The sequence below is a fragment of the Diachasma alloeum genome, unplaced genomic scaffold (assembly GCF_001412515.2).
Source record: "Diachasma alloeum isolate Michigan unplaced genomic scaffold, Dall2.0 Dall_scaffold_00183, whole genome shotgun sequence".
Classification (NCBI taxonomy): domain Eukaryota; kingdom Metazoa; phylum Arthropoda; class Insecta; order Hymenoptera; family Braconidae; genus Diachasma; species Diachasma alloeum.
Window position 1 is genome coordinate 1,257,491 of NW_021680349.1, and position 26,318 is coordinate 1,283,808.

Sequence of the window (26,318 nt, forward strand, 5' to 3'; positions counted from 1 at the left end):
AAAAAAAAAAAAAAAAAAAAAAGAATTGACGACGTGGTCGGAGACGATACTGGGGGTCAAATGGCGGGCAGAATGCTCGGTGATTGCTCGAGGGCCGCATAATTGTACCCTTTGTGGTGCAATCAGCGTAGCAACTTGGCGCCTCGTGCTCCCTCCCCCCCTTCAATCACTGTTACTTACTTGGTTTTCCCCCTCCCCCCTCGAGTCACTGCGGACCTCGTCGCATTCTGAATTCTCAAGATATCGGGTTACTGGGCTCCTTTTTTTCCATTACAGAGTGATTAAGTGTGGATTTATCTTTTTGTTGGGTTTCTCGAGGGCTCGATGAAGGGATGACTTGATTTTCAATGTATTGTTTGGAATTGGGAGCAATGTTCGGGAGGTTTAATCTGTTGGGAGATGAAATGGTGATTATTGGGGATTGGTTTCCATTTTTCTGTTTTGTTTCCATTGAAATCATTTTTTTCAAATTTGTTATTATTTTGAAAGGATCATTTTTCATTTAAAATTTAGGGGTTATAAATTATTGTTTCATTTTCACACGTGTACCCTCTTGGGTTCTTACATTTTGTTTCCTTCTCTATCCCCATGCAAAAGTAGCAAAATACATAAGAAAACGACAAACCAGCGCCATCAAGGCTATAATAGTAGGAGAAAACTATAATACTGGGTTATAAATTATTCTATTAATTATTAAAAAAATGGTAAATCTCCCAAAGTTAGCGTTTTGTGATTAATTGATAAATTCTTCTTCAGAATTAGACTTTCCAATTTCTTTGCGGTTTTCCAAAATATTTCAAACCAAAGATAATAGATAATAGATAATAATTATGAATTTATGAATAAATGAATGTATAAAATTACATGAATTTCGCATTCCAACACTTCAAAATGGGGCAGTAAATGCAAACCATCAAAGTTCAAACAAGAATATCACTGGGAATTAATAAGTCAAACGGAAATTCTAATATTCATCCACTTTAATGTGAAATAAAATTTTTAAAAAATCATGAAAAGGCTGTTAACAAAAAAAATATGGAAAAAGTGTTTGGATATCCTTAAAAGTGGAATTTAATCGATGTAATTCTTAAGAATCAATTAATTAATTGATTCTTAATCATTTTGTACTGCATTACGCATTAAATATCACCTGAATTTGATTGAATTTATCGAATTGTTGAATCATTTTATTCTCCTTTAGTTGGATTTCAATGCGCTTTAATTTATATTCAGTCCCACGAATGATTGCAAATCCCAACCTTATGGATGTCCAATTTGTTCATCAGTTTAGCACCCTGAGCACCGCTGCAAGACACGATGATGCCATTACCTCTGCCCGCTGCACTCACCCCCATCCCCGAAAAAAAAACCTTTCTACCCCCGAACTTGTCTCCACGCCGCCCCTCGCACAGCCCTGAATTATACAGTCCACGCTACTTAAAATAATACAGCGTCTGCTCTCTCCACGGTATAAACTGTGCATCAGCGCTAAAAGCTGTCATTTTCTGTAAGCCGGAATTATGGTGATTTGGAAGAGGTAACGGACAAAAGGTGGAGGCGGGTGGAGGACACGACCCGACGAATTCAAATGGAATGGCGGTGCTCACGTTAATTAAAACTAAACTTCTCGGCAATCAACGATTTATTCAAAAGATTTGAATGATAATTTAGAATAATACAGATAGTTCGTGTTTAATGGGAATCGATTCATAAATTTTTCACTGAACAAAATACTTCTAGAACTATATTTATTTTTACTATTGTCTTTTGCGGTAATTAATTACGTTAATTAAAGTTCACTAGTGAGAAGTAATTGAATACAACCAAAGTCGTTCCAGTTATTTCAGGTTTGTTAAAATTACAATCAAGGGATTTATTTTCTTCAATGAAGACTGGTGAATAAAAAATATGTAAATAAGAAAGAAATAAATGATGAGAAATAATAATAGTAATCTTAACGAATTACTTATGAAACGATTTTTAATAATTTCTGAAACATTTTATTGACGATAAAATTGAAGAAAAAATTGAATTCAAACTTTATAAAATTAATGTTTTAATTGATGGAATGAAGAAATTAAAAAATCAAAACTTCTCAGCAAGCAAAGATTTATTCTAAAGATTTGAATGATTACTCAAAATAATACCGATAATTCGTGTTCAATGGGAATTCATTCATGCGTTTTTCAATGACCGAAAAACATTTCAGAATTATATTTAAATACTAATAATTTCGTGAATTAATGTTCACCGGTGAAAATCACTTCAATAAAATCAAAATCCTTCAATTTATTTCCGGCTTTTTAATTAAACATAACTGATTTATTTCATTTAATAACAAATGACGAATAAAATAACACAAATAAGAAAGAAATGAGAATAATTATTATGATAATAATCTTGATAAATTACTAATAAAAATATTTTTTTTAATTTCTGGAACATTGTCTTATCGACAAATTTGGAATTGAGTCCATTCAGAATTAAATTGAAATAGTCATAATTGAATTGTTCATCAAGTCACAAATTTGTCCATCAGTGTTCACTGATGAAAATGACTTCAATAAAATAGAAATTCTTAAATTGATTCCCGATTTCTCATTAAAATCTACCGACATATTTTCTTTAATAACAACTAATGAATAAAAAAAATCCATAAATAACAAAGAAACAACAATAATAATAATCTTGAGAAATCACTGATGAAATGATTTTAACAAAGTTCCGAAACATTCTCTTCACGACAAAATCAGAGAAAAATTTAAATTCAAACCCTTCGGAATTTTTCTCTCCAGATGAAATGAAAAACTAAAAAAAATAAAATTGAATCACTCTGACAGCTGCGTGTGAGACATACACCAGAAGACATACTCTAATGCCCTGCTCATTATAACCGGCTTTGCTGCGGGAGAGCGTCACTAACAGCTCAGGAGCAACGTGTCACGAGGTTGAAGTATATATACAGAGGGACATTATGAGTGGAGATTAAGTTCGTTACTTAGCCCGGGGTTTCTATCATCTGACGCACATATGCAAGCGACAGTGTTTATATACGTGTTTCTGTTTATATAGGAGTTATTTCTCTTGGGACAGTGGAGAGAACAAAAAAATGGGGAGGGAGGGTCAGATGCAGAAATGTTTATTCGGACGATTAGAAGGACCCAGGGACAACACGTGTCGTGAGGCCCCGCAGGCGGGGGGGGGGGGGGGGGGGGGGNGGGGGGGGGGGGGGGAAGGGGGATTTATCTTGTACAAATACCCTGGGTGGAATGTGAATGTAAAATTTCGAGGGAGTTTTCCGTTTCCGGTTTTCGAGCGTTCGTGATGTGATAATAATGGTAAATAAATAGATAATTGAAGGGGGAGAGATAGTGGAGGGGTTTCCTCTGTTTTTATCTTGAGAGTTTTACCGAGTATTTGTAAGTAAAAAAATTGTTTGGGACTGTTAAAGTTTGAGGTATTTCACACGGAGAGAAAAATTCAATAAAAATTACCAGAAAAAAAATGTAAAAATTACGTTGCGAAACGTAATCCGCGAGCGAAGTAATATTCAAGGAAAACTGTGAGTCGGAACTGAAATTGTACGAATTGCCACGTAAATGGTGTCGCTGTGGGGACAACAAGTCGTTCCGTAATTTTTCGAAATAGAAATAACTCACCAGCTTCGTAAAAATTGTTGAACGTTCGAGAATTTTTGATTTTGGAGGCATACCAAGTCGGGAAGTTCCTGTAAGATTTTACTTCTACGGGAAAAATTACGTGACAATTTCGTACTTTGTTCGGTGATGAACCTGAAAATTCACTGAACGTTACAGATTTCTTCTCGTCCACTCCTATAAAAAATGTCGGAAAACGATTCTCCATTGCGTATTACGTGAATTGTTCCGTAATTTTTGCTGAATATTTCTCTCTGTGTGAATTAATATGCTCCTTTTCCCTCGCAATCTTGCCCCGAATTCCGTAGAACACAATAGAAAACAGAAAACACGAGGTGGCCATTAGTAAAATTACAACCAGTGATATTACCAATACGGGTGAGTGGTGACTATTTATGAACGTTAACGCTTGGTGCGAAACAGAGGGATGGAACTGTAACGGCCATTACGAGCTCTGGAGGGCCTCTTGACGAGCAACCCCGAGCGATAAAAGCCACGTGGAGTTTCACAGAATTTCCTTTTATGATTTTTAAATCGATTTATAAAATTCACCTATCGTTTTTCATCTTTTTTTCGCGTATCTGGAGGATGTTTTTTTCGTTCCTTTGGGGGATAATATTGAGAGTGGATGTATCGCGGTGGTGAGGGGATACATGTGCAGTTGGTGAATCAACGCGGGACAATTGAATCCAATTACAATCGCTGGGATGCCCAGGGATTCTCAATTCTAATCGCAAAATCGATTTTTGTTACTTTATGGACTAGAAATTTTCACCAGAAACATTTGAAGTCGCGAATAGTCACTGCCTACACATTACTAAAAATAATTGTTTTTCTCCGATAAAATTGAATAATAAAAACAAATAAAAAAGGAGAATTAATCGAAACTATTCGCAGAGAAATGAATTAAAAGTAGGAAAACAAGAAAAAAATTGATTTTGAACGAGAATGATTCCAAAAGTGATTATCCCAACTTGTTATACGTAATCCAGCAATCGGAATTCTGACAGTAGCCCATGCATATCCATCACAAACAGAATTGAACAGTAAAAACAAATAAAAATGAAGAATTAATCGTAACTATTCGCAGGGAAATGAATTCAGTAACGAAGTGGTAAAACGGTATAAGTCAATTTTGACTATTAACCAGTTTTCCACGAATATCTCGGAATCTAAGGGAGATAGCAAAATGTTTTTGAAAACCTTTTTTGTAGAGTCGATTGAGAACTACAACAAATGTAATTACGAAAATTTCGCTATCTCTCTTAGATTTGGAAAGATTCCTCAAAAACTCAACTGGGAGATTAGTCGACAAACTGTTTTACCACTTCGCTACTGAATTGAAAGTACGAAACAATTTTTAAAAAATTAGTTTTGAGCGAAAATGACCCCAAAAGTGATTATCCCAACCTGTTATACGTAATCCAGCAATCGGAATTCTGACAGTAGCCCATGCATATCCATCACAAACAGAATTGAACAGTAAAAACAAATAAAAATGAAGAATTAATCGAAACTATTCGCAGGGAAATGAATTCAGTAACGAAGTGGTAAAACGGTATAAGTCAATTTTGACTATTGACCAGTTTTCAACGAATATCTCGGAATCTAAGGGAGATAGCAAAATGTTTTTGAAAACCTTTTTTGTAGAGTCGATTGAGAACTACAACAAATGTAATTACGAAAATTTCGCTATCTCTCTTAGATTTGGAAATATTCCTCAAAAACTCAACTGGGAGATTAGTCGACAAACTGTTTTACCACTTCGCTACTGAATTAAAAGTACGAAACAATTTTAAAAAAATTAGTTTTGAGCGAAAATGACCCCAAAAGTGATTATCCCAACCTGTTATACGTAATCCAGCAATCGGAATTCTGACAGTAGACCGTACACATACATCACAGACATACATATCCCGGACTAACGCGAATGTAACGTAATCTGGATGTCTCTGAGAACTGGCAAACGCGGGTGGTAGCCTGGTGGAGAAGGGTGAAACGGGCGCCCCTGGAGCTGTTCATTAGGGGTCGCATTGTCCGTTAACTAAGTACCAGCGATCTCCCCCTCTCTCCTTGCCCGCGGCATCCTCAATTCCCTCTGCATTTGGTTTCCATACCCGCACACGCAGCATCTACTCCACCTCTCCCCTCTTGTCTGTCTTCCTTGGGGTCTATCTCCGACCTTTACCCACCTCGCCCGTCCCTCCCGTGATTTTACAGCCGTGTGTTGCGACTCCCGACGTGCCTCACCGTTCGATTCACGCGGATAGCAAGGACGTGCGAATTGTACGCAGCACCCTGGACGCCGACAATTTCAATTTTGTTGGTTGAAAGTCTTCTCGGACAGATGAGATTGAGAGGGAGTGAAGAAAACTCGGGGATCGCAGGACTTTAGATCGACTTCACACGTGCATAAACACACAATTGTCGTATGAATTGAATCATGTACGCTGTTAGAAAATTACTACTAAATTCGATTCAAATTGACTAGGGAAAATACTCGAATCAATCGTGAATCATCCTACGAACATCAGAGAACATTTGTACCGTAGGAATAGATATTATATGTACAGATATGAAGTAGAAAACTGCGAGTTCGTCTACTCCAGTATCAATTCAGGTGTTCCCTCTATAAATTTCTTCCTACGCAGAGAATAATGCTCCGCGTAATGCAGTACTTTTCCCAGTCCTTTCAGGATTCCTCACGCATCATCGATTTCTTTGTGAAATTTAATGATTGTATTTCTCTTATCACTCTATCATCATAAACCATTTATTCAATTACCTCGTAAAAACTCCAAGAATCTTTATTCTGCTTCTAACAACATGACTATTCAATTCTGTCACGAAGTAGTAAAACGGTACAAGTCAATTTTGACTATTGACCAGTTTTCACTGAATATCTCGGAATCTAAGGGAGATAGCAAAATTTCTATTATAACCTTTTTTGTAGCGCCGATTGAGAGCTACAACAAATATAATAACAAAAATTTCGCTATCTCCCTTAGATTCGGAAATATTCTTCAAAAACTGGGAGATAAATCGACTTAAACCGTTTTACTTCGTTTTACTTCGCTACTGAATTGATTCATCTAAATTTCATTGAATCTCTTGATCATATCTCACGCTTCATAACCCACTTCACTAATTTTCCAATCATACAGTGAATTTCCTCATCACAGCGAATCATCCTGCGATATCTGGAGTGATGGTGCAGCAAAAATCGTTCAATTTGAAACCAATTTATCGAAAGAGTAGAAATCAGTAAAATAAATTATTTTCTACAAATGAAAAAAACGTCAAAAGTCTGCGGCATGTTTCCCCGCCCCGCCGGTGAAAATAAAAAGGGGCACCACTCAATCATGACGTCCTGGATCCCCCTCACTCCCAGAAACAAGTGTCAATCAGCGTTCGTCTCCGCTCCCTGCAATCAGGAGCTCGAACGACTAGACAGGATTAAGAAAGCCTCATCTGGGTTCACTTCACGCGGGTCTATCAGAATCCAATTCTTCCCTTCCCCCTCGCCACCAATATCAATAAACAAATAGACGATAATGAGGATTTTATCAGGCTCGTTACTCCACTCCGTGAAATTCCGAATATTTGAAAGTATAAATATGACTATTTAAAGCGAGAACTGAATGTTAATTTTATCGGCACAGTGGAAGGTAATGAATGTGCATTACAATTACTGAGATATGGAAATTCACGGGAAAGGAATGACGTGGGGGAGGGGAAATGTAAAGGGGCGGCAGAGGGGGGACAGACCTCTGCGTGAGTTGGACATCTCGAGCGCAACTTTGGCCTCGTCTCTTCGTGTTATCCGCTTGGTATACCCAACTATGTAAATAGAGGCCAGCGGAAATTGGTCTTTGAGACTCGAGCCGAGTCGGCTGGGCGCTTGGACACCTCCGCATTTAATACCCACAGAAACTTGCCCTACCTCCCCCTCGTATACTCCTTTTAACTACCGCAGTTCCAACAGCACGAGTGTAGTTCCATTTAAATAATAAATTGGATTGTTGGAAATTTTGAAAGCTTTTAGTTGTTAATTTTTACTTTTTTATTAGTTTTATGGGGAAACTAGGGAATCATGCGCGCTGTCGCGCGCGACCATCTTCAAGTGAGCGCTGTAACGCACAATAACATCCTCGTAGTCATGGAAATCACTGATTGCTCCATCAACCAATCGCAAGGCGAATAAAAAGTTAACAATGGAAACAATCATTCATTGTCAATCAACTTTATGAAAAAGGATTGGTTTTTGAATTTTGGGGGGTTAATTATGGTTATCGCATTAAAAAAAGGGTTTTGAAAAATTAGCTATTTGTACAAAATAATTTATGTGGAAAATTTGTGGAAAATATTGTTGATAAACCATGTGTGGAGGCTTCTAATTGGATTTCGGAATATCCTATAGTATATTTCGTAACGAGTGCAAAAAAGTGTTTTTTGGCGAGTGGGAGGTTTATATCACGAGCCGAAGGCGAATGATATAATCCCACGAGCTAAAAAACATTTTTCCACGAGTTACGAACAATTTTTTTCATCACAATGTGGCGGAAATCGGACTTTTAGGCACGCGGAGCGTGCCGAAAAGTTCACTTTTCGTCACAGCGTGATGAAAATGAAATTTTAGTAGTTATTTTGAAGAATAAACTGATATTATTCATCTGCAGAGAGAAAACTGCACTAAATGTGCCTATGGAATGAGAAAAAGTCTGCAAAAATGTTATTTTGTTAATTGAAAATAATTTTTAGTCTCAATTTTTTTTCGAGAATTTATTTTTGAAGGGAAGAGGAGGGGAGGGGGGTTATCAATTAAATGTGTATGTACTCACTGTTGGATCCTGTCCTCAACGCTTGCTTCAGTGGATCAAGGATCGTGAGATTTTTCATTCATGATTTTTTTCTGAAAAAAAAAACAATTACTCATATCGATTAATGAATGATTTACATACAAATTTGGAATAACGTTTTTAGAACGGAAATAATTTTTAAACGTGTTTCCGTGGCATTATTTAAAGTTGAGAAATAAACTCAAGGCTCGCCTGCTTTAGAAATCCACATCGTGGGACATAATTTATCTAAAAGTTGACTCATATCGCTGAACCGCCTTTCAAATGCATGAAACATGCGCGCATTGCACGTGCGTAAATACCAGAACTGCGTTATTCTCGGCTAAACATACCCGCATAATGACAAGTGGTTGATAACGTATAAAAAATGGAAGGGAATTGGGTAATTATGGAGTCGAGGGGTCTGATAAGAGCAAATGTGAGTATTTCGCGGTGACAGGAATGCCGGGCTTCGGTCGGATTATTAATTCTTGTACGGAGGAGGTGAAATCGCGTTAATTCAGTGTTGGGCTGCTCTGCAGAGACTCATACGAAACTTCACTTTGAAGAGATCGTCTCACTGGAAAACAAGTGGGAAATTGCTTTCGTCACAACATAGTCAATATATTTTTGCTAAATTATCAATTTGCTTACGAATGGAATTTCAATGACGATGTGTGTTTAATTGAATTCAATTATTTGTTGAGGGCGAGATTGCCCTAACATTCGCAGCCAATATTGCCCAAACATTAAAATTTTATACCTTTCCGAGAATATGGCTTTCAAAATAAATTTTTATCACACGGTGATAAAAGGATAACCACATTAGACATATAGACATAATATACACTGAGAAAAGAATACAATTCCGCCAATCAAATTTGTTTCAGACAAGAATTTATAGTGGAATTTTGTGTGGAAATTTCGAGCATTTGCTTGTCTGAAACAATTTGATTGGCAGAATTATATTTTTTTCTCTGTGTACTATTTCACATATCGACATAATATACTATTTTCATATTACATATTTCCATAATTTCTGTATTTCCATAATATATTATTGATTTTTTCATGGTTCTTCATCGTAGGTGAACGGTTAATAATTTGAAACTCATTAGGAAGTCGATGATACAGCAAAAATCCTGAGACTTTTAAATAAGTGTAATTATCACGCAATGTTATGCAATGGTTGTATTTTTTTTGTATCGTAATAATCAACTGTTGTTTCATAAAAATGTTTAATCAAAATTCAAAAGATAATTAAACACAAGTCTTAATGAAAATGCCATAAAGTCTAATGACGGTGCACCGAAAATTGGAGTCTGACGGAGATTAATCGGCTTCAATTATTCCCGGAAATATTCTAGCCGATATATCCAGTGACACTCGATTGGCTTCTCGTGTTGCTCTCGTTTTATTTGCCGAGAGGGATATTAATATTGGATATGTGAAAGGAGGTAAAGGGGCTGTGGGGATATGGATGGAGATGACCCAGATATGAAAATTTGATAATTGATTGATCGTCGGGCTCCGAAATGCTATTTATTTCAGGAATATATTCCTGCAGACTGACCTTTTGTCGTGGAACGGGTATTGCTGGGGTGCGAGACGGAGTAAAAATGCTAAATCAGAATTAACACTAGAGGATGGGGAATTATTAATTACGCGACCCAGATTTTCTATATTCACAATAGGTCGTCGGTTTAATTAAGAAACGGGGGCAGTTATTAAATTTTTGGTCCATTTTTTTAGCGATTGAACTCAATGCATGAACTTGTTAAATTCTTGTCATTAATTCAGTGATCAGATTTATGCGTTATGCTAAGAATCGCCTCTTCTCGGACCTCTTCATCATCAAAATGAAGTGTAGTCATATGGAGAAAACAATTCGATAAAAATTATCTAGAAAATCGCGGAGCGAAATTGCAATTTAATAAAACATATTGTATAAATGCTCTCAATTAAATAAATACACGAATACTTTTAACAAGTGCGAGACGAACAGTCAATTTTTATCCGTTGGCCCGGGAAAATTTACTTAACGTGAGGGTAATTTGTGTTGAAACTGTCGAATTTACTAACTCCTTCATTCCATCAAAAATTATTCCAATGAACGTGAATGATTGCTCAGTATTGTGTATAATTTTTCTGCAACGGAGAATGATTTTTTACCGAACGCGTTCGATAAAATTTCCACTGAATGCCCAGGGAATTTTATCATGGAAAAATCAAATTTTTCACTGTTTTTCTGTTCAAATGATCTGAAAATTCATAAAATTTTCAATTTTTCCGTTCAATTTTTTCGTGAAAATTGATAATAATCAGGAAAATTCAAGGAAAAATTGAAAATTCATGTCAGTTTGTTTCTGAATATTCATGATCCATTAAAAATTTAATCAAGTTGTGAAATTTGCGTTTCACTGTCACTGAAAACTCATGAATTTCCTTGACTTCTACCTAAAACTTGAAATTGCATAACCATTTTTCTCTTAAATCGGATTCACTCTCATGAGAATTACTACAATATTTTCCGGAAAATTTGGAAAAATTTCCAACAGTGTGCATTTCACTCCAGCATTAGCTTGCGTACAATAAACTTTGCCACAATTTTCTGCACAAGGTGAAAAAATTGAGAAGTGAATTCCCCTCTCGATTACTTGACATGTTTGGTAATTGTCCCCCAATTTTTTTCTCCCGCAACAATTTTAATTTTCATCATACGATTTCTCGACTACCGAGACCCATGGATATCGAAGAGGTCGAGGGTCCTCCCCAGCCACGGGATAGTAGCAGTGTGACGGGGCCAGCAGCCCAGGGATTGAAAAGCAATTTCCCCGCGAGGGTGGCAGAATCGAGAGGAGGAGAGGGTATACATCTCCAGCAAACCAGAGGAGTCAGACGGTAAGAGGAGGAACCGAGGGTAAAAGACGATGGAAGGGCTTTATATTAATGATCCAGATATATTATCGGACGTGACCGAAATTGCTGTCAAAAAAGTCGGATATTGGATCCAAGGAGATTGCTAGATGCTTCCCATCTCCCTTCTCTCCAAGTGAGTCCCACTCGAGATTACATATATACTTAAGAATACTACGGGGCAATTCAATTTTAGTTTCAATCGATCGAGGGGCCGGGGGGGGGGACAGGGAAAATAAGAGTCAACTGTGTCAATATGTCAGCCGAAATTATTTCAATATTTCATGGGATTTTACCGGAGACATTTTTCTGTCTAAAAATTCATCATCATGACTCAAAAAAAATTCTGCTATTGAAAAAATTATTGTGGATATATTCGTGTAGAGCTGTTCTTTCCCTTGTAGAATCCAGCCAACAGGCCTTAATCTTTGTTACACTCACAAGAGGGTCAAATGTGTTGATGTGGCTTTTGAAATTATTTCAATATTTCGTGGAATTCAACCAGCAGAATTTTTTCGTTAAAAAATTCATGATTATGACTCGAAAAAAATGTGAAAGATGTGTTAATGTGGCTCCTGAAATTATTTCAATATTTCATAGGATTTAACCACCAAAATTTCCCCGTAGAAAATTTCACAGTCATATGCCAACAAAATTTCTCCTATTAAAAACAGTATTACAAGTATATTTTTGTCGATACGCATTTCTTTCTCTCGTAAAATCCACCCAACAATCCCTAATCTCTATTTCCCGAGTTTCTCTCGCGTATTTTTAAGGAATTATGGGTGAAAAAATGACTCAAGTTATACTCACACGAGACTGAAATATGCCAATATGTCCGTTAAAATTATTTCAATATTTTATAGAATTTAATCAGCAAAATTTCTCCTATTAAGAAAATATAATTATATAATATAACATAAAAATATAATATAAAAATTAATATATATAAATTAATATAATATAAAAATAAAATATAATAAATAGTATCAATAAATTCTCATCGAAACGCATTTCTTTCCCTCGTAGAATCCATCCACCAACCCTTAAGCTTTGTTTACCCTCAAATTTTTTCTTCCCACTCCCATCCTATTTGTCCATTTTCTCTCGTTTATTTTTAAGGAGTTATGGGTGAAGAAATGACTCTCATTCCGCGTTTTCAATCCTCACGTACACGCCCTTAACTCACGAGAGAGATGAAAAATACTGCGTTAGTGGTGGGGGTTTGTATAGCCCGAGTATACGGAACACACCCTGCCATAAAGAAGATCCCCTCAATCAGATAAAAAATGTATTATAGCCGGCATGATACAGAACTCAATACCTCGGTGCGCAGCTTCTTTCCGAGGCTCCAAAGAGCGGACGAGCGCCTGAGAGTCTCCATCCCCCGGTATCAATCCCCCCTCCACTCGCAATCTCTATCCCCCTCCATTCACTCGCACTCTCTCGTTCGCGTTTCTTCGCATGAAACGAATCCACTGCTTATATACACAACAACACAAGGTCGATTGTATCGATCTGCCCCGGATGCAGATCCTGCAAGCTCAAACACACACTCATCCCACACCGTTCATTCACTGTGCCGAGACATTTCCCTCCTCTCGCTACTTTCTCTTCTGCGAAATTACATTCGATGATTGTAGCTCCTCAATCGAGTGGGCGAATTTTTATTGGATTTTTATGACTTCTTCTCGCAAATCCAATTTTTTTTTGAAGGTCGTCCCTTAACGTTCGGAGAGACTCAACGGGCGATTGCTATCAGGGTTGATGGAATTATTCATCATTTTTGGGATGGGGAGATTGATGGGATTATTTTGCACAATAATTTCCACAATTCCGATTGTGTCCATTTTTTTTTTAGTGATGCCGCGAGATATTTCACGAGACATCACGAGACAATACTTTGGAGGGATTGTCTCGGCCTCAGGGAACACGGGAAAAACCGAGACTTTACATTGAAAAACATGAAAAACTGGAGACCGAGATGAAATAAATTGAGTCATCACAAGAGTATTCGATACTGCGTATTTCGAGACTGAGGCGAGAGCAAAGATTTCCATGTTCTCTGAGACCGATCATCTCTCCAAAGTTTCGTCTCGTAAACTGGCAAGACAAGAGACAGATTTATCTCTTGGTAAGAGGGACAAGACAAGACAAGAGGCAAGTTCACAAGAGGGAAGAGAAAGAAGTGTGTTATTGTTCACTTGAGGTTGAGGCGCACGGCAATTTTGTTATGATTATTTGACCTTTTTAAAATTATTGTTGTTATGCCGAGGAGGAGAGAGGAGACTATGGTGAAGAAGAAGGGAGGCATGTGTAGATGTAAAACAAAGAAAAACTTTTGTAACATCAAGGAAATAAAGAATTGAATTGAATTGATATTTCCCTCAACAAGACACGAAATACGTAATTTTCGTCTTGTTTTGCGGCATCATTATTTTTTTTCTAACGGCATCTCTTCGAACGAAAATATTCAACATCATAAAGCAAGAAAGAAAGAAAAAAGAATGATTGAATATTTATTTCAATCGAGTGAACTTGACTAGAGCACCGGGAATATGGAAAACGTGAATTTATCGAGCCTCATTCACTGGACTTTATTCCACGAGTGAATCGAGGGAGAGAGGTGATGAGGGTGAAGTGACTCGCCTGCCTAAGTTATTTACCGGAAAGCGGAGGAACGACCTCTCGGCTGGATGTGGCGGAGCCTCGTAGAAAGGCGAAAGCTCGAGTGAGTCTAGGGTAGGGAATAACAGAGACTCACAAGTGGCTTGTATCGAGAGGTAATTTCATCTGCACTTACACGATACATTCGTTCTCCCCCTTACTTCAATATTTATCGCCATAACAACCCCTCACCGTCCCTATTGAAATCATGAGGCTAAAAATTGATCGAACAAATTATTCAAAAGAATTTCGTCAATGCTTCCATTAAAAAACATTATATTTCCCTCAATCGAGTCCCGAGAGAAAATAAAATCTAAAATCTCAGCAAACATTTTCTGAAACCAATAGTCAGGGAAAAATAATAAAGGTGGGTCAACGTTAAAGTCAATGAATCATTGAATTCAATTTAAAATAAAGCGTCATAGAAATTTCATTCGGAAGCAAATTGCTAATTTATTAGCAAAAATGTATTGATTATGTTGTGACGAAGGCGATTTCCCACTTGTTTTTCATTCCCAAAACATGTCAATAATGAGAGATTTTTGGAGAAAATCTCTCATGTCAGGGACTTCATCCCTCATTTTCATAGAAATGTCACGGATTTTCATAAATCCATCTCTAATTTTTTATGAATTTATCACTAAACTTCAGTGATAAAAATTACAAGCAAAATTTGAACTGAAATGTTCAATTTCTATTGATTTTTATCTTGATTTTTCTATCAAATTGTGAATTTTTCAAACAGATTTTTTTGTTAATTTCAGTGAAACTGTCACTTGCTAAAAATTCATAACTGTGCATTGATTACAACTGAAAAAATTGTGAATTAATGAATAGTTCAATAAAAAAATATTTCAATCATCAAAACCACAGGGTCATTCTACTCAGTGTCTACTATTACCAATAACAGGTAACAGATTCCTAAAAATCAGTGACATATCCCTGAAAATGAAGATCTCATTAAATCAATAAATGAGATAAAAGTAATATCTCAAATCTAAACTTGAAAACTTTCTCTTTCAATGACTGCAGACGCATCAAAGACGCCCGTCATATTTTTTCGTTGTAATGAAGAGCATCCGGTGTCTCTGATCGGTGCCTCTGAGGATTTAATTCCAAGGGACAGGCATGAATTCAACCGGAGAGACTCGAGAAGAAAAAAATAATACGAGAGAAGGATGTTGCATAAAATTGGCGACACGTGTTGACGAATTGACGACATCTCCCCGCTGCATTCCCACGCGTGTTCATCATTTCTGCAGACTCGGGTATTACTTAAACTCTTTTGCGTGTATTTTTCGCTCTCAATTTACGGGGAAGGATGCACGACAGTTTATTCTGTTTGTCAGCTGGTGCGCGGTGGTAACTAATGGCATTAGTGTAAAGTAATGTAATTGAGGGAAGCCACCGCGGAAAGACCACACGGACGATGGATAAACTAAAATCCATGGCTCAGTGTTTAAGCTGATGTGCACTCGCGAAAATTTTGGATATTATCGGACGTACTAACGTTCGCCCTGCTCCACTCTCATCCATAATAAAGCAAAGCGGATGGGAAATAATAGCGTGATGTATATTCAATTAATAAATCATTCTGTCAAATTATCGGAAATCGATCGATTTTTCATTGGGGATTGGGATGTTTTTAAATTCCTGAAGCCATCGACCAGAATTATTTCTTGAATTAAGGACGTTCTACACCCTTTCTGCCAAAATTCACGTTTTTTTTATTTTTCTGGCAAACTTATGATGGAATTGACGTGAAAAAATATAACGTTTTTGCGTTTTGTCATTATTTAATGACTGACGAAATTTTAAGGTGGTGCGAACATTTTCCTGCGTTTTCTCTAAACTTTTACAAAGAATCACAAAACTGTAGAAAAAACGCATGAAAATTATCGCACCACTACGCAACTTCGTGAGCCATTAAAGAATGACAAACCACAAAATCGTTATATTTTTTCACGTCACTCCCATCGATAATTTGCCAGAAAAATGAAAACAACGTCAATTTTGGCTAAAATGGTGTCGAACATCCTTAAGAATAGAAGCTATTGAATTAAGAAACTGAGATATTTAATTTCCATTGATTTTCATTTTGATTTTTCCAGATGAATTTGCCAAAAATTTCAAAGATTTCCGTTATGAATTTTTCAGAGGGAATTTTTGTAAATTTCAGTGGAACTATCACGTGATAAAAATTCATAACAGTGTAATTTATATCAGTGAAATGATAAATTTTCCAATGAAACAGATTCTGAATATAAATGTGAAAATCCAAGAATATTATTCACCCAAAAACCGAAAAATCTTCAATCCAAAACTCGTTTAGCACTCAATAAACATTTTAAGAGTTCCACCCTCTTACAACCTCCCTCCAATACACAAACCAACAGCCCCAAAGCCCGGCGCATTTAGATTGAAAACTGAATTTTACATTCGCCCGGATGTTTGCCAATAAATATCGACGTTTTTTTACTCTCCCATTTTCATTCCCCCTCCCTCTGCATCGCCATACTCCACGAGGAAAAAAATCAACTCGATTCTATTACGCACACATCGCCAAAATGACTGAATCCAAACAAAAAAAATAAAAAAGACCTACATATAACTTCCAGAGCACCATATTTCAAGTATTTCTCCTCAAATCCTCTTTTCACGCTCTAGATTTGTGAAGAAAAAACCGTTTTCAGGGGTGAAGGACTCTGTGGAGGGGGAGAAACTTATTAAAAATCTATCATGGCTCAAAATTGTTCTAAAATTTAGCAATAAATAGGGATAGAATTCTCTCGATCGGGCAATAACTCAGACACTTTTTCTTTATTGAATGGGGGTTGAAGGAATTTCCATTTCATTCATTATTTTATCAACAATTTTCTGCTCTCTATTGCCTCATTCGATTACACACACATCGTCGAAATGACAGAATCCAAAACGAAAAATATAAAATAAAAAAATATATAACTTCCAGAGCACCATATTTCAAATATTTTTCCTCAAATCCTCTCTTTATGCTCTAGATTTGTAGAGAGAAAAACCCATTTTCAGGGGTGAAGTACACCGGAGTGGGGGAGAAACTTATTAAAAATCTGTCATGACTCAAAATTATTCCAAAAATTACCAATAAAAGGAGATAAAAATTTCTAGATCGGGCAATAACTCAGGCACTTTTTTCTTTATTGCACGGGGGTTGAAGAAATTTTCATTTCATCCATTGTTTTCTCAACAATTTTTTCTCTCTCTCCCTCCCCCCTCTCTCTCTCTCTCTCTCTCTGTCGCCTCATTCGATTACGAATCGTTGGGAAGACTCCCGGGTTCCGGTGAGATACCAGACAATAGGTTATTGCGCTCGAGCTTTATAACCGAGCCCTTATATCATCTCTCCCCCTCTTCCACTCAATAATTTCTCTGTCTCCCTCATTCACGTGTATTCTCCTTTTTTTTTTGACGACGCAATCTCATTACGGGGGGGGATGCACTCACCGTATTAATGCCTAAAGGAATTAACTTTCAACGTCACGAGATCGAATGTTATTAACTTTATATTGCTGAGTGGGATATGGGGAAGAGCGATGCGTTTTTCGTTGGAATAATGTCGATCCGTTCAACCCCTCGTATAAACGCGCCACACTGAGGCCAGAGTGCTTTAACACGTGGGGCGGCGGTGGGAGGGGGTGGGGGAGCGTCAGCTGTGCCGTCAACCGCTTCGGTTTAATTTTGTTTTTCAAAACAACCGACTGCTCATTATACGATGATTAAAAACCATTACTCATCGTCCATCGAATATTTTTCTTCATTTAGATTTGGGGGATTCGGTGATTTATGGGGGTGTAATATGTTTTTCAGGATTTATTGCAAATTTTTTTTTCAACAATTTTGTTGACTATTATTGGCGAAATTTATCTCATGGGATTTAAATTTTTGGAAAAATAGAGAGGGAGATTTTTGGAAAAAGAGAAATACTCTTGTGAAAAGGTTGAAGGAACGTGAATTTTTTGAGTTTCAATTCGAATTGAAGCTCGATTTTATTAGTAACATGAGAAATTAATAATTAAATGTCAGATTTTAACGTTTTTGTAGGAAATTAATGTTTGTTATTCTATTTTTTCGGGATCAAAAGTCTATTTCAATTGTATAATAGGGGGAAGCAAATATCTTAATTAATTTGTCTTCTATCCAGAGGAACAATTTAAAAAAAAAATTGAGAGACATCTTTGGAAATCGAAAAAAGTTTCAATTAAAATCAAAATGCAACTGCGTGAAACACACAGGTGTATAAAAATACAACTGCGTGAAACACACAGTAGTATAAAAATACAACTGCGTGAAACACACAGTAGTATAAAACTTCAACTGCGTGAAACACACAGTAGTATGAAACTTCAACTGCGTGAAATACACAGCAGTATGAAAATTCGGCTGCGTGAAACACACAAACTTCACGCATGCGTGGAGTGTATGGAGTGTACGGGAGTGATTCACGCAATGGTGCGAATAGTCACGGCCAATATATTAATTAATTTGTCTTCTCTCCTGAAGAGTAATTTAAAAAAAAATTGAGACACCTTTGGAAGACAAAAAAAGATTCAATTGAAATCTTTTAAAAATCTCAAGTTTTTCAGTTTTAATTGGAATTAAAATTTTATTAATACCAAAAATTTCCAGAAATAAATGTTCATTATTCAGCATTTTTGTCACAAAAAAGTCGATATAAATTTCTTCATTTCACATTTCTTCTTTTATTTTTCTCATTCTACATTTGATTTTTGATGTTTGAGGAATTGAAATTGTGTTGGGACAGGTTGGGAATTGGTATCAAGAAGATCGAAAAGACGAGGTGGAATATGAAGGGGTGAAAGGAGACAAGGGGAAAGGAGGGAAAGGAGAAAGTTCGTGAGTATAGGTTGAATGGAAGCGCACGTCGTTCGGGGGAACGAGGGTCGAAGTAGGCAACCCACAAGATCCATTTCACGGGGGGATGAGCCACGTCCTAACCCAGCTAGAAACAAATAAGCATCGATTTCCCAGTCCCCCAAACATCTTCGCCCGGCAGTTTTGAGTCTTGCGAAGGATTTTATTCTCTCGATTCGATTTAATGAAGATGGAGGGGACGGAGAATTTTTGAAATCGACTTCAGGTGGGGGAAAATGGGGTCATTGAGGAGCCCGGGAACTTTCCGATTATGGAGGTTGTGAGGTTATTTTGATCAGACGAGCAAGAGGGATTTTTTTTTGAATGAACACCATTTTTTCAATGGCAGTGTCTATTCACACGCTCCACGGTAACTTTGAACGTGAATTCAAGGTAATTTATACCGTGGATATATCGGGGATCGTGGACCCTCAAATTTTACTTTTGAAATTAAATCTAGACAATAAAGTAGACACATCGAATCAATTGATAAATGATATGCAGATAGTAGACTAGTAAATAGTTTTTAACGAGGAAAAGAAGATTTTTTAAATTTTACTTCATTAATTATTCGTCAACTGCAGTCCATTAATTTCGACATTTCACTATTCGCTCTCAATTTTCAGCTTTTTTATTGAAATTTTGACATCGAGATGAGGAATTTTGCACAAATTTTCATCGAAACAAAATCGATCGAAAATACTGATTTTAAACTTGACTTAAAAAAATGACTGTTTTCAAATTTTTCAACCATTTCAGTCTCTTCCTGCGTGACTGACATACTCTTTTTAAATTTATTGACTGAAATTTTTGATGCATCTCTTGGAAATTCTTATCCCGTGATAGCTCAAGGACCGTTTCATTTCGAATACTCATGTTTTGATTGAAAATTCAAGGAATTTGAAAAGTAATCTTTTTCCAACTACTCAAAAATTTGGAGTTCCGTTGAATTTTCTAGTGAAATTTGAAATTTCATTTTTTTAACAATTATTAATTCATTAAAACAGATCTCAATTAATTCTCAATTCTTCCAAAGTTCTTCTTCAAACGTACATTCATTGAATGAAACTTGAATGAAACTTCATTGAAGAAATGTAGAAAATTTTTCGTAAAATTTCGTCTAAACATCGTTGAATTCTGAAATCACTCTCAATTCCACTTTTCGACACTAAATATTTTCCACTAGATCCATCATCCCATGTATATAGCACGAAAGATTTTCCTCACCCATCAGTTGCTGGAGTAATTGAAAAATGTTGTTGAACCGGTGTTTTAAATCTAAAAAAAAGTAAAATGTCCTAAAAACGAGAGAATTGATGATGGCATTGGTCGAGTGCTTTTTTCCGTACATCAAATTCGACGACGCTGAGGGACAGAGAGGGCTGTAGACCAGGGGAGGGACCGGGCTGGTAGTACCATAGGTCGAACGACTCGCTCGTAGCTCGATTTCAAATAAAGTTAATTGGAAAACATTGTTCGATCGGGAGGGGAGGGAGTGAAGAGGATAGGGCGAGCAGATCCGAGGCGTCGGTAGTTGATGGTGGGGGTGAGTTAGTGAAATTAATATTTCCTATCGGGCCATCGGATCCAGCGACAGGTCGATCGACAGGGTGGAAGCCATATTATATTGAACGAAAATATTTTTTTTACATTTTTAAAAGTCCATTGGAGGAGTTTTCAATCAAGAGAAAATGTTTAAATCATTTTTGCACTTTAGAATATTAAGTTATTAATTTTCTCGAGTACAAGAAGCCATATTATATTTTTTTGTAAAAGATTGATTCCACACGACAAAAGATCTCTTAAGGGAATCAAATAATTTTTCGGCGGAATTAATTATTTTCTCAGTGAAAGAAAACAAATTTAATTCACCAAAAAGAAATATTTACATTAAAAACTGCACACCTTTGGAAAATGAACGGATGAGATGAGAATAATGCGCCCGACTCTCACGTCAACTCCCGAAAAAGAGGTTTTATTCCAAATTTACAACACATGAAACCCGAAATATCTAAAAGGTGAGGCAGTAAAGAGGCCCGAGGATGAGGAGAACCTGTAACGAGGTACGATCCCAACTCGCCCGAAAGACTCAAGGAGGGTAGGATCACCAGACTGACAGGTTTCTAATGGAACCCGTAAATAGCCACTGGGACCCCAAGATACTGCAGAAATGGATAACGTGAAAATCTATCGGCAATATCACATTTCAAGGGTCGAAGGCTAAACATAAACAAATCAATGATAGCAAAATTCACAGTATCCGAACGAAGAAAAAAATTCAAATTACATTTTACATTAAATTAATGAATTTCATTAAATGTCATTTTTTTTCATTTTGTATTCTTCATTTTCAAAAAGTAAAGAGAAAAGAGGAATAAAAATTTGAAGAAGATGAAATCTAATTAAGAGATAAAATACCGCGAGAAAATAGCCCTAATAAACAAAAAAAAAACATTCGAAAAAGTAAATGAATAAATTTCAGCGAGTATCATTTTTCTTTATTTGCATTTTCGTTTTGAATAAAATTTCCCTGTCTAGTCTTTTTCATAATTTCCGAATGAAATAAAAAGCAAAAAATAAAGAGCAAAGAAAAATGAAAATTTAAAGAAAGAAAAGAAAGAAGAAAATTAATTAAGAGGTAAAATAGTATCGCGAGAAAATAGCCCCAATAAACAAAAAAACAAAGCCTCCATTCGGAAGAAAAAACCGAATAATTCACTGTCATTAATTAAGTAACTGAGACTCGTAATTTTTCTCGTCTAAAAAAATTCGCTCCAAGTTGCAGTTGTACCGTACGTTAATGCCGAGATAATTGGCCCGGTGTTTCTAGCAGATTGGCCGCAGATTTATGAGGCAATAATTGGGAAAGAGCGATGTTTGTCGGGTGGCGATGCAGCTAACGGAGATAGCGTAGGGGGTGGTGTGAAAGAGGGAGAGGATGAGTGGAGACGTGCCACAACGCAAATGCTTATTGTTGGAGTGAAATCTCGAGCGCAGGCCCGACTGGACTCGGCGCACATTCAATAATACGTAGTAATGACGTTGCAAATTAGTGTCTGCGCGTATGAATCTGGTATCCGGGACTACTGTCTGATCAATCGATGTAATGGCTGTATCTGCTATCGCTACGAGTGATTATTATTCGTCACCTCAAATGTCTTTTATTATTCTCCGAATTTAATAATTATGTGTTATTTTATTTCACTGATTTTTCAATTAAATGGTACAACTTGATGAATAATTCTTTTAGGTATTATTAAATTTCTTTGTATAATTAACAAATAAGGAGTTTTACAAATTCACGAGATGCCCCTGATTCCGATCCGTATCGTGAATGAGAATGAATTATTATTTCTATTTTTCAAATATGTTTATATCTCTATGGGGATCATACGAGGGTTATATGGGAGTCAAATTCTCTGGAGATCAAATCCTTAAAAAATAATAACAGTTTACCCCATACTTCTTGACGTAAATAAATAGAAAAATGAATGGTTGAGTCTCACGACAAAAGTTGTTAATTGGAGCCTTTTGTAAATAATAATGTACAATAAAAATCTCAATTTTTCAAACGAGGTAAATCACTTCATCAATTTTTTTTTATTTAATACGAAAACCTAAGGATGCCCAAGAAGATTGGTGGGGAGCGAGCGAAGCGAGCGAGGGAGTGAACCCCCTCCGACGTTGGCGAGCGAATCGAGCAGTATGAAATAATCGATTTTTATTATTGAAATGTATTATTGAAATTAAATTAAATTAAGTTGAAATGAAATTATCATTTTGCGATAATTTTACGTTCGTTTGGGAAAATTTTAATGAAACTGTAGAATTGGGCTTTAACGAGAAAAGAGAAAACGTCTATTCTATATAATACGAACACATAAACATTTCCAAGAAGATTGGGAGCGAGCGAGCGAAGCGAGCGAGGGGGGGACCCCTTCGGGATTGGTGAGCGAAGCGAGCAAGAGGCGAAGCCCCTTAGTATGAAATAATCTCCTTAATGAGGAAATGTTATAGGAAAATGTCTATTTTTACTGTTGAAATTGAAATTAATTCATTTTAAAATTATAACTTCGCAATAATTTGTTTATGACAGACAATTGCAAATTTTCACTTTAAATATAGTCATAATTAAACCCGAATACTCGAATAAAAGTAGACAAACAAATTTTAAAAACATTCCTTTCGAAGAAGGAGAATAATAAAACAAAGAGAGAGAGAGATTTCTTCACGCGCTTGTGCCATTACAAAATTAGTGAGGACAATTTATCGCTTAATCTACGCTGGCGGGCCCAGCGAGTTCTGTCCACTGGAGCTGTGGCAGCGAGGGGCGAGGGGGAGTGTACCAATGAAAAGTAAGCCACCCACGATAAAAATTTTATAATTACTTCTTACTTCCGTTCGGGGAAATTTTAATTAAACCGTAGAATTGGCCTTTAACGAGAAAAGAGTGAACGTCGCTTTTGTTCGCACCGCCTCGGCTTCTCGTCGCCCGTTCGGAATGAGGAAAAACGAACAAAATTATGTGAAAAAAAGAAGTCAACGGGATGAAAAAAAAATGGCAGAAATTAATGAAAAGAAAGGAGGCGAAAATATCCGGGATAAATTGAATGGAATTTATTGTGTCGAGAGAATGGCAAAAAAATGATGGAATGATTTTTATTTTATCAATTTCCCGGCTGTCACGTGTGTGTGTGTGTGTGTGTGTGTGTGTGTGTGTGTGTGTGTGTGTGTGTGTGTGTGTGTGTGTGTGTGTGTGTGTGTGTGTGTGTGTGTGTGTGTGTGTGTGTGTGTGTGTGTGTGTGTGTGTGTGTGTGTGTGTGTGTGTGTGTGTGTGTGTGTGTGTGTGTGTGTGTGTGTGTGTGTGTGTGTGTGTGTGTGTGTGTGTGTGTGTGTGTGTGTGTGTGTGTGTGTGTGTGTGTGTGTGTGTGTGTGTGTGTGTGTGTGTGTGTGTGTGTGTGTGTGTGTGTGTGTGTGTGTGTGTGTGTGTGTGTGTGTGTGTGTGTGTGTGTGTGTGTGTGTGTGTGTGTGTGTGTGTGTGTGTGTGTGTGTGTGTGTGTGTGTGTGTGTGTGTGTGTGTGTGTGTGTGTGTGTGTGTGTGTGTGTGTGTGTGTGTGTGTGTGTGTGTGTGTGTGTGTGTGTGTGTGTGTGTGTGTGTGTGTGTGTGTGTGTGTGTGTGTGTGTGTGTGTGTGTGTGTGTGTGTGTGTGTGTGTGTGTGTGTGTGTGTGTGTGTGTGTGTGTGTGTGTGTGTGTGTGTGTGTGNGGGGTGATGCTATATTAGACACGATCATACCTCATCCCCTCCGTATTTTTCCTCTTTGCCACGGAAAATTATATTTGATTCTAATCTAGCAAATGGGACGATACGACGGAGGAGTCTATTTATTTACACTCCAGTTGAGACACCAGCCGACGAGCCATTGTCGACCCTTGTAGGCCCTCTGCCGGGTGGGGAGTGAGGATATAAGCTGGTCCGATTCAAAAAGGACGAGAATTTTCGAGAAAATAAACCACTGAAGAAAAGATTGAATTTTTTGCGACATCAACCCAGTCGTTTCATTCGAGCTGGGGTGAATTATCTTCTTTGAAATCTGTCGAACATGATTTTCCAATTGATTAAACAATTTTCATTCGATTTGTTGGAATAATGAATTGAATGCTGAGAATGCTTCATTTTTTATTGTTGTATTTATGAAAAATAGGCTCTCTTCTAACGTCAAATAATGCAATTAATATTTTTTGTCAATTAATTTGAATTGGGTGAAGTGCCTAGAAAAATTGAGAACTCCATCAAATTTTTTAAATTCAATTTTTTTAATTCAGATAAATCCAGATTGAACTCCATAAGAACTTTATGAAACCTTCATTAAACCCAAAATGAACTCCGTGAGGCTTCATCTGACCCTCACAGACTTTCTGATCTTCATCAAACTTCTGACTCTCAATATTTATTAAAAACATGTTCACTAACAAAAAGAGTTTTAACTTAATATTTTTTAATAATCAATTTCATATTTAAATAAATCCTGCACTTGGATTTAAACCTGGCTGCACTCGACAAAACCTTCATAAAACCTTCACTAAACCCTAAATGACCTCCATAAGACCGTGATATAACCTTAATACGACCATTACAGACTTCATGACTCTCATCAAACCCCTGACCCAAACCATAAACTTAAAATTTCTCAACAACAAAAAGAATTCTTCCAAACTCTCCAAAAATCAAATAATAGACGCAATAAATATTTTCATCAATCAATTTAATCTACCAAAACCTAAAAAAAGAACTCACTCGTCATAAATTTCTCCGCCGTCATAACCCCTCCCCACAGAAAAAAGAGGGGAACAAGGGGTCGAGCATTTGTAGACACCGCGTTCATAAATTTCAGAAAACCTTGATAAAACCTTCACTAAATCCTATATGACCTCCATATGACCTTCATTTAACCCTACATGCACCCCACAAGACCTCGATATAAACCCCTGACCCCTAACCCAAAACATGAACTCGAAATTTCTAAACAACAAAAACAATTCTTCCAAACCCTCCAAAAATCAAATAATAAATGCAATAAATATGTTCATCAATCAATTTAATCTACCAAAACCTAAAAAAAGAACTCACTCGTCATAAATTCCTCTGCCGTCACAATCCCTCCCCCCAGAAAAAAGAGGGGAACAAGTGGTCGAGCATTTATAGACACGGCGTGTGGCAGAGAGGGCGAAGTGGCTATTTTCCGGCGAGTGCGCACCGATTAAAAATCCAATTCGTGGTAGTCTGGGTTTCAAAAAAACCGAGGGCATGAATCCCAAGGAAATACGCTCAGAGGGTGGCAGCAACGCCTGGGAGGGGAGTGAAGAGAAATAAAATTATTTTCCCTCCCCCGCCCTCTGCGAAATACTGTCGGATTAATTCATTTGAGTGGCCTCCAAGAACATTGTTGCTACATTCTTCTGCTCTTGCGCAACCACCGCATCTCCCTCTATCAACCCTGAACAGAATAGGGGGTGGGGGGAGGATGGCGAGTGCCTTCTACGGCATCTTGATACTTTTTCCATTTACTGAAATTGATATTACTTTCGTAAAGGCGTGTATATACGCGTATACCGGAAGATCCATCTAGCCTATAAATTTTTAACGGCGTAAAACTTTCCATCCGAACGAGAGATGGAAGAGTGGGGGTGGGAGGGTGGAGGGGGTTCCAGGGCACCTCTGCATTCGGAAAATTGAACTCTTCGCTTTCTTGGAGAGATGCGTTACCGAGATTCTCCTTTCCGATAACCAAAACCGACGGGCAGGGAAGGGATGAAGAGACTGGGGAGGGG

General features: G+C 37.0%; 1 protein-coding gene across 1 annotated transcript in view; it reads right to left on the reverse strand.

The window, feature by feature from the left end:
- The window catches only part of LOC107047213 (LIM domain only protein 3), an 89,909-nt gene that overhangs the window by 56,642 nt on the left and 6,949 nt on the right, over window positions 1-26,318 (reverse strand). The window contains exon 2 of the mRNA XM_015269965.1: window positions 8,498-8,568. Coding sequence (XP_015125451.1) covers window positions 8,498-8,555 — 58 coding nt within the window. The 5' untranslated portion in view covers window positions 8,556-8,568. The remainder of the gene's footprint in view (window positions 1-8,497; window positions 8,569-26,318) is intronic.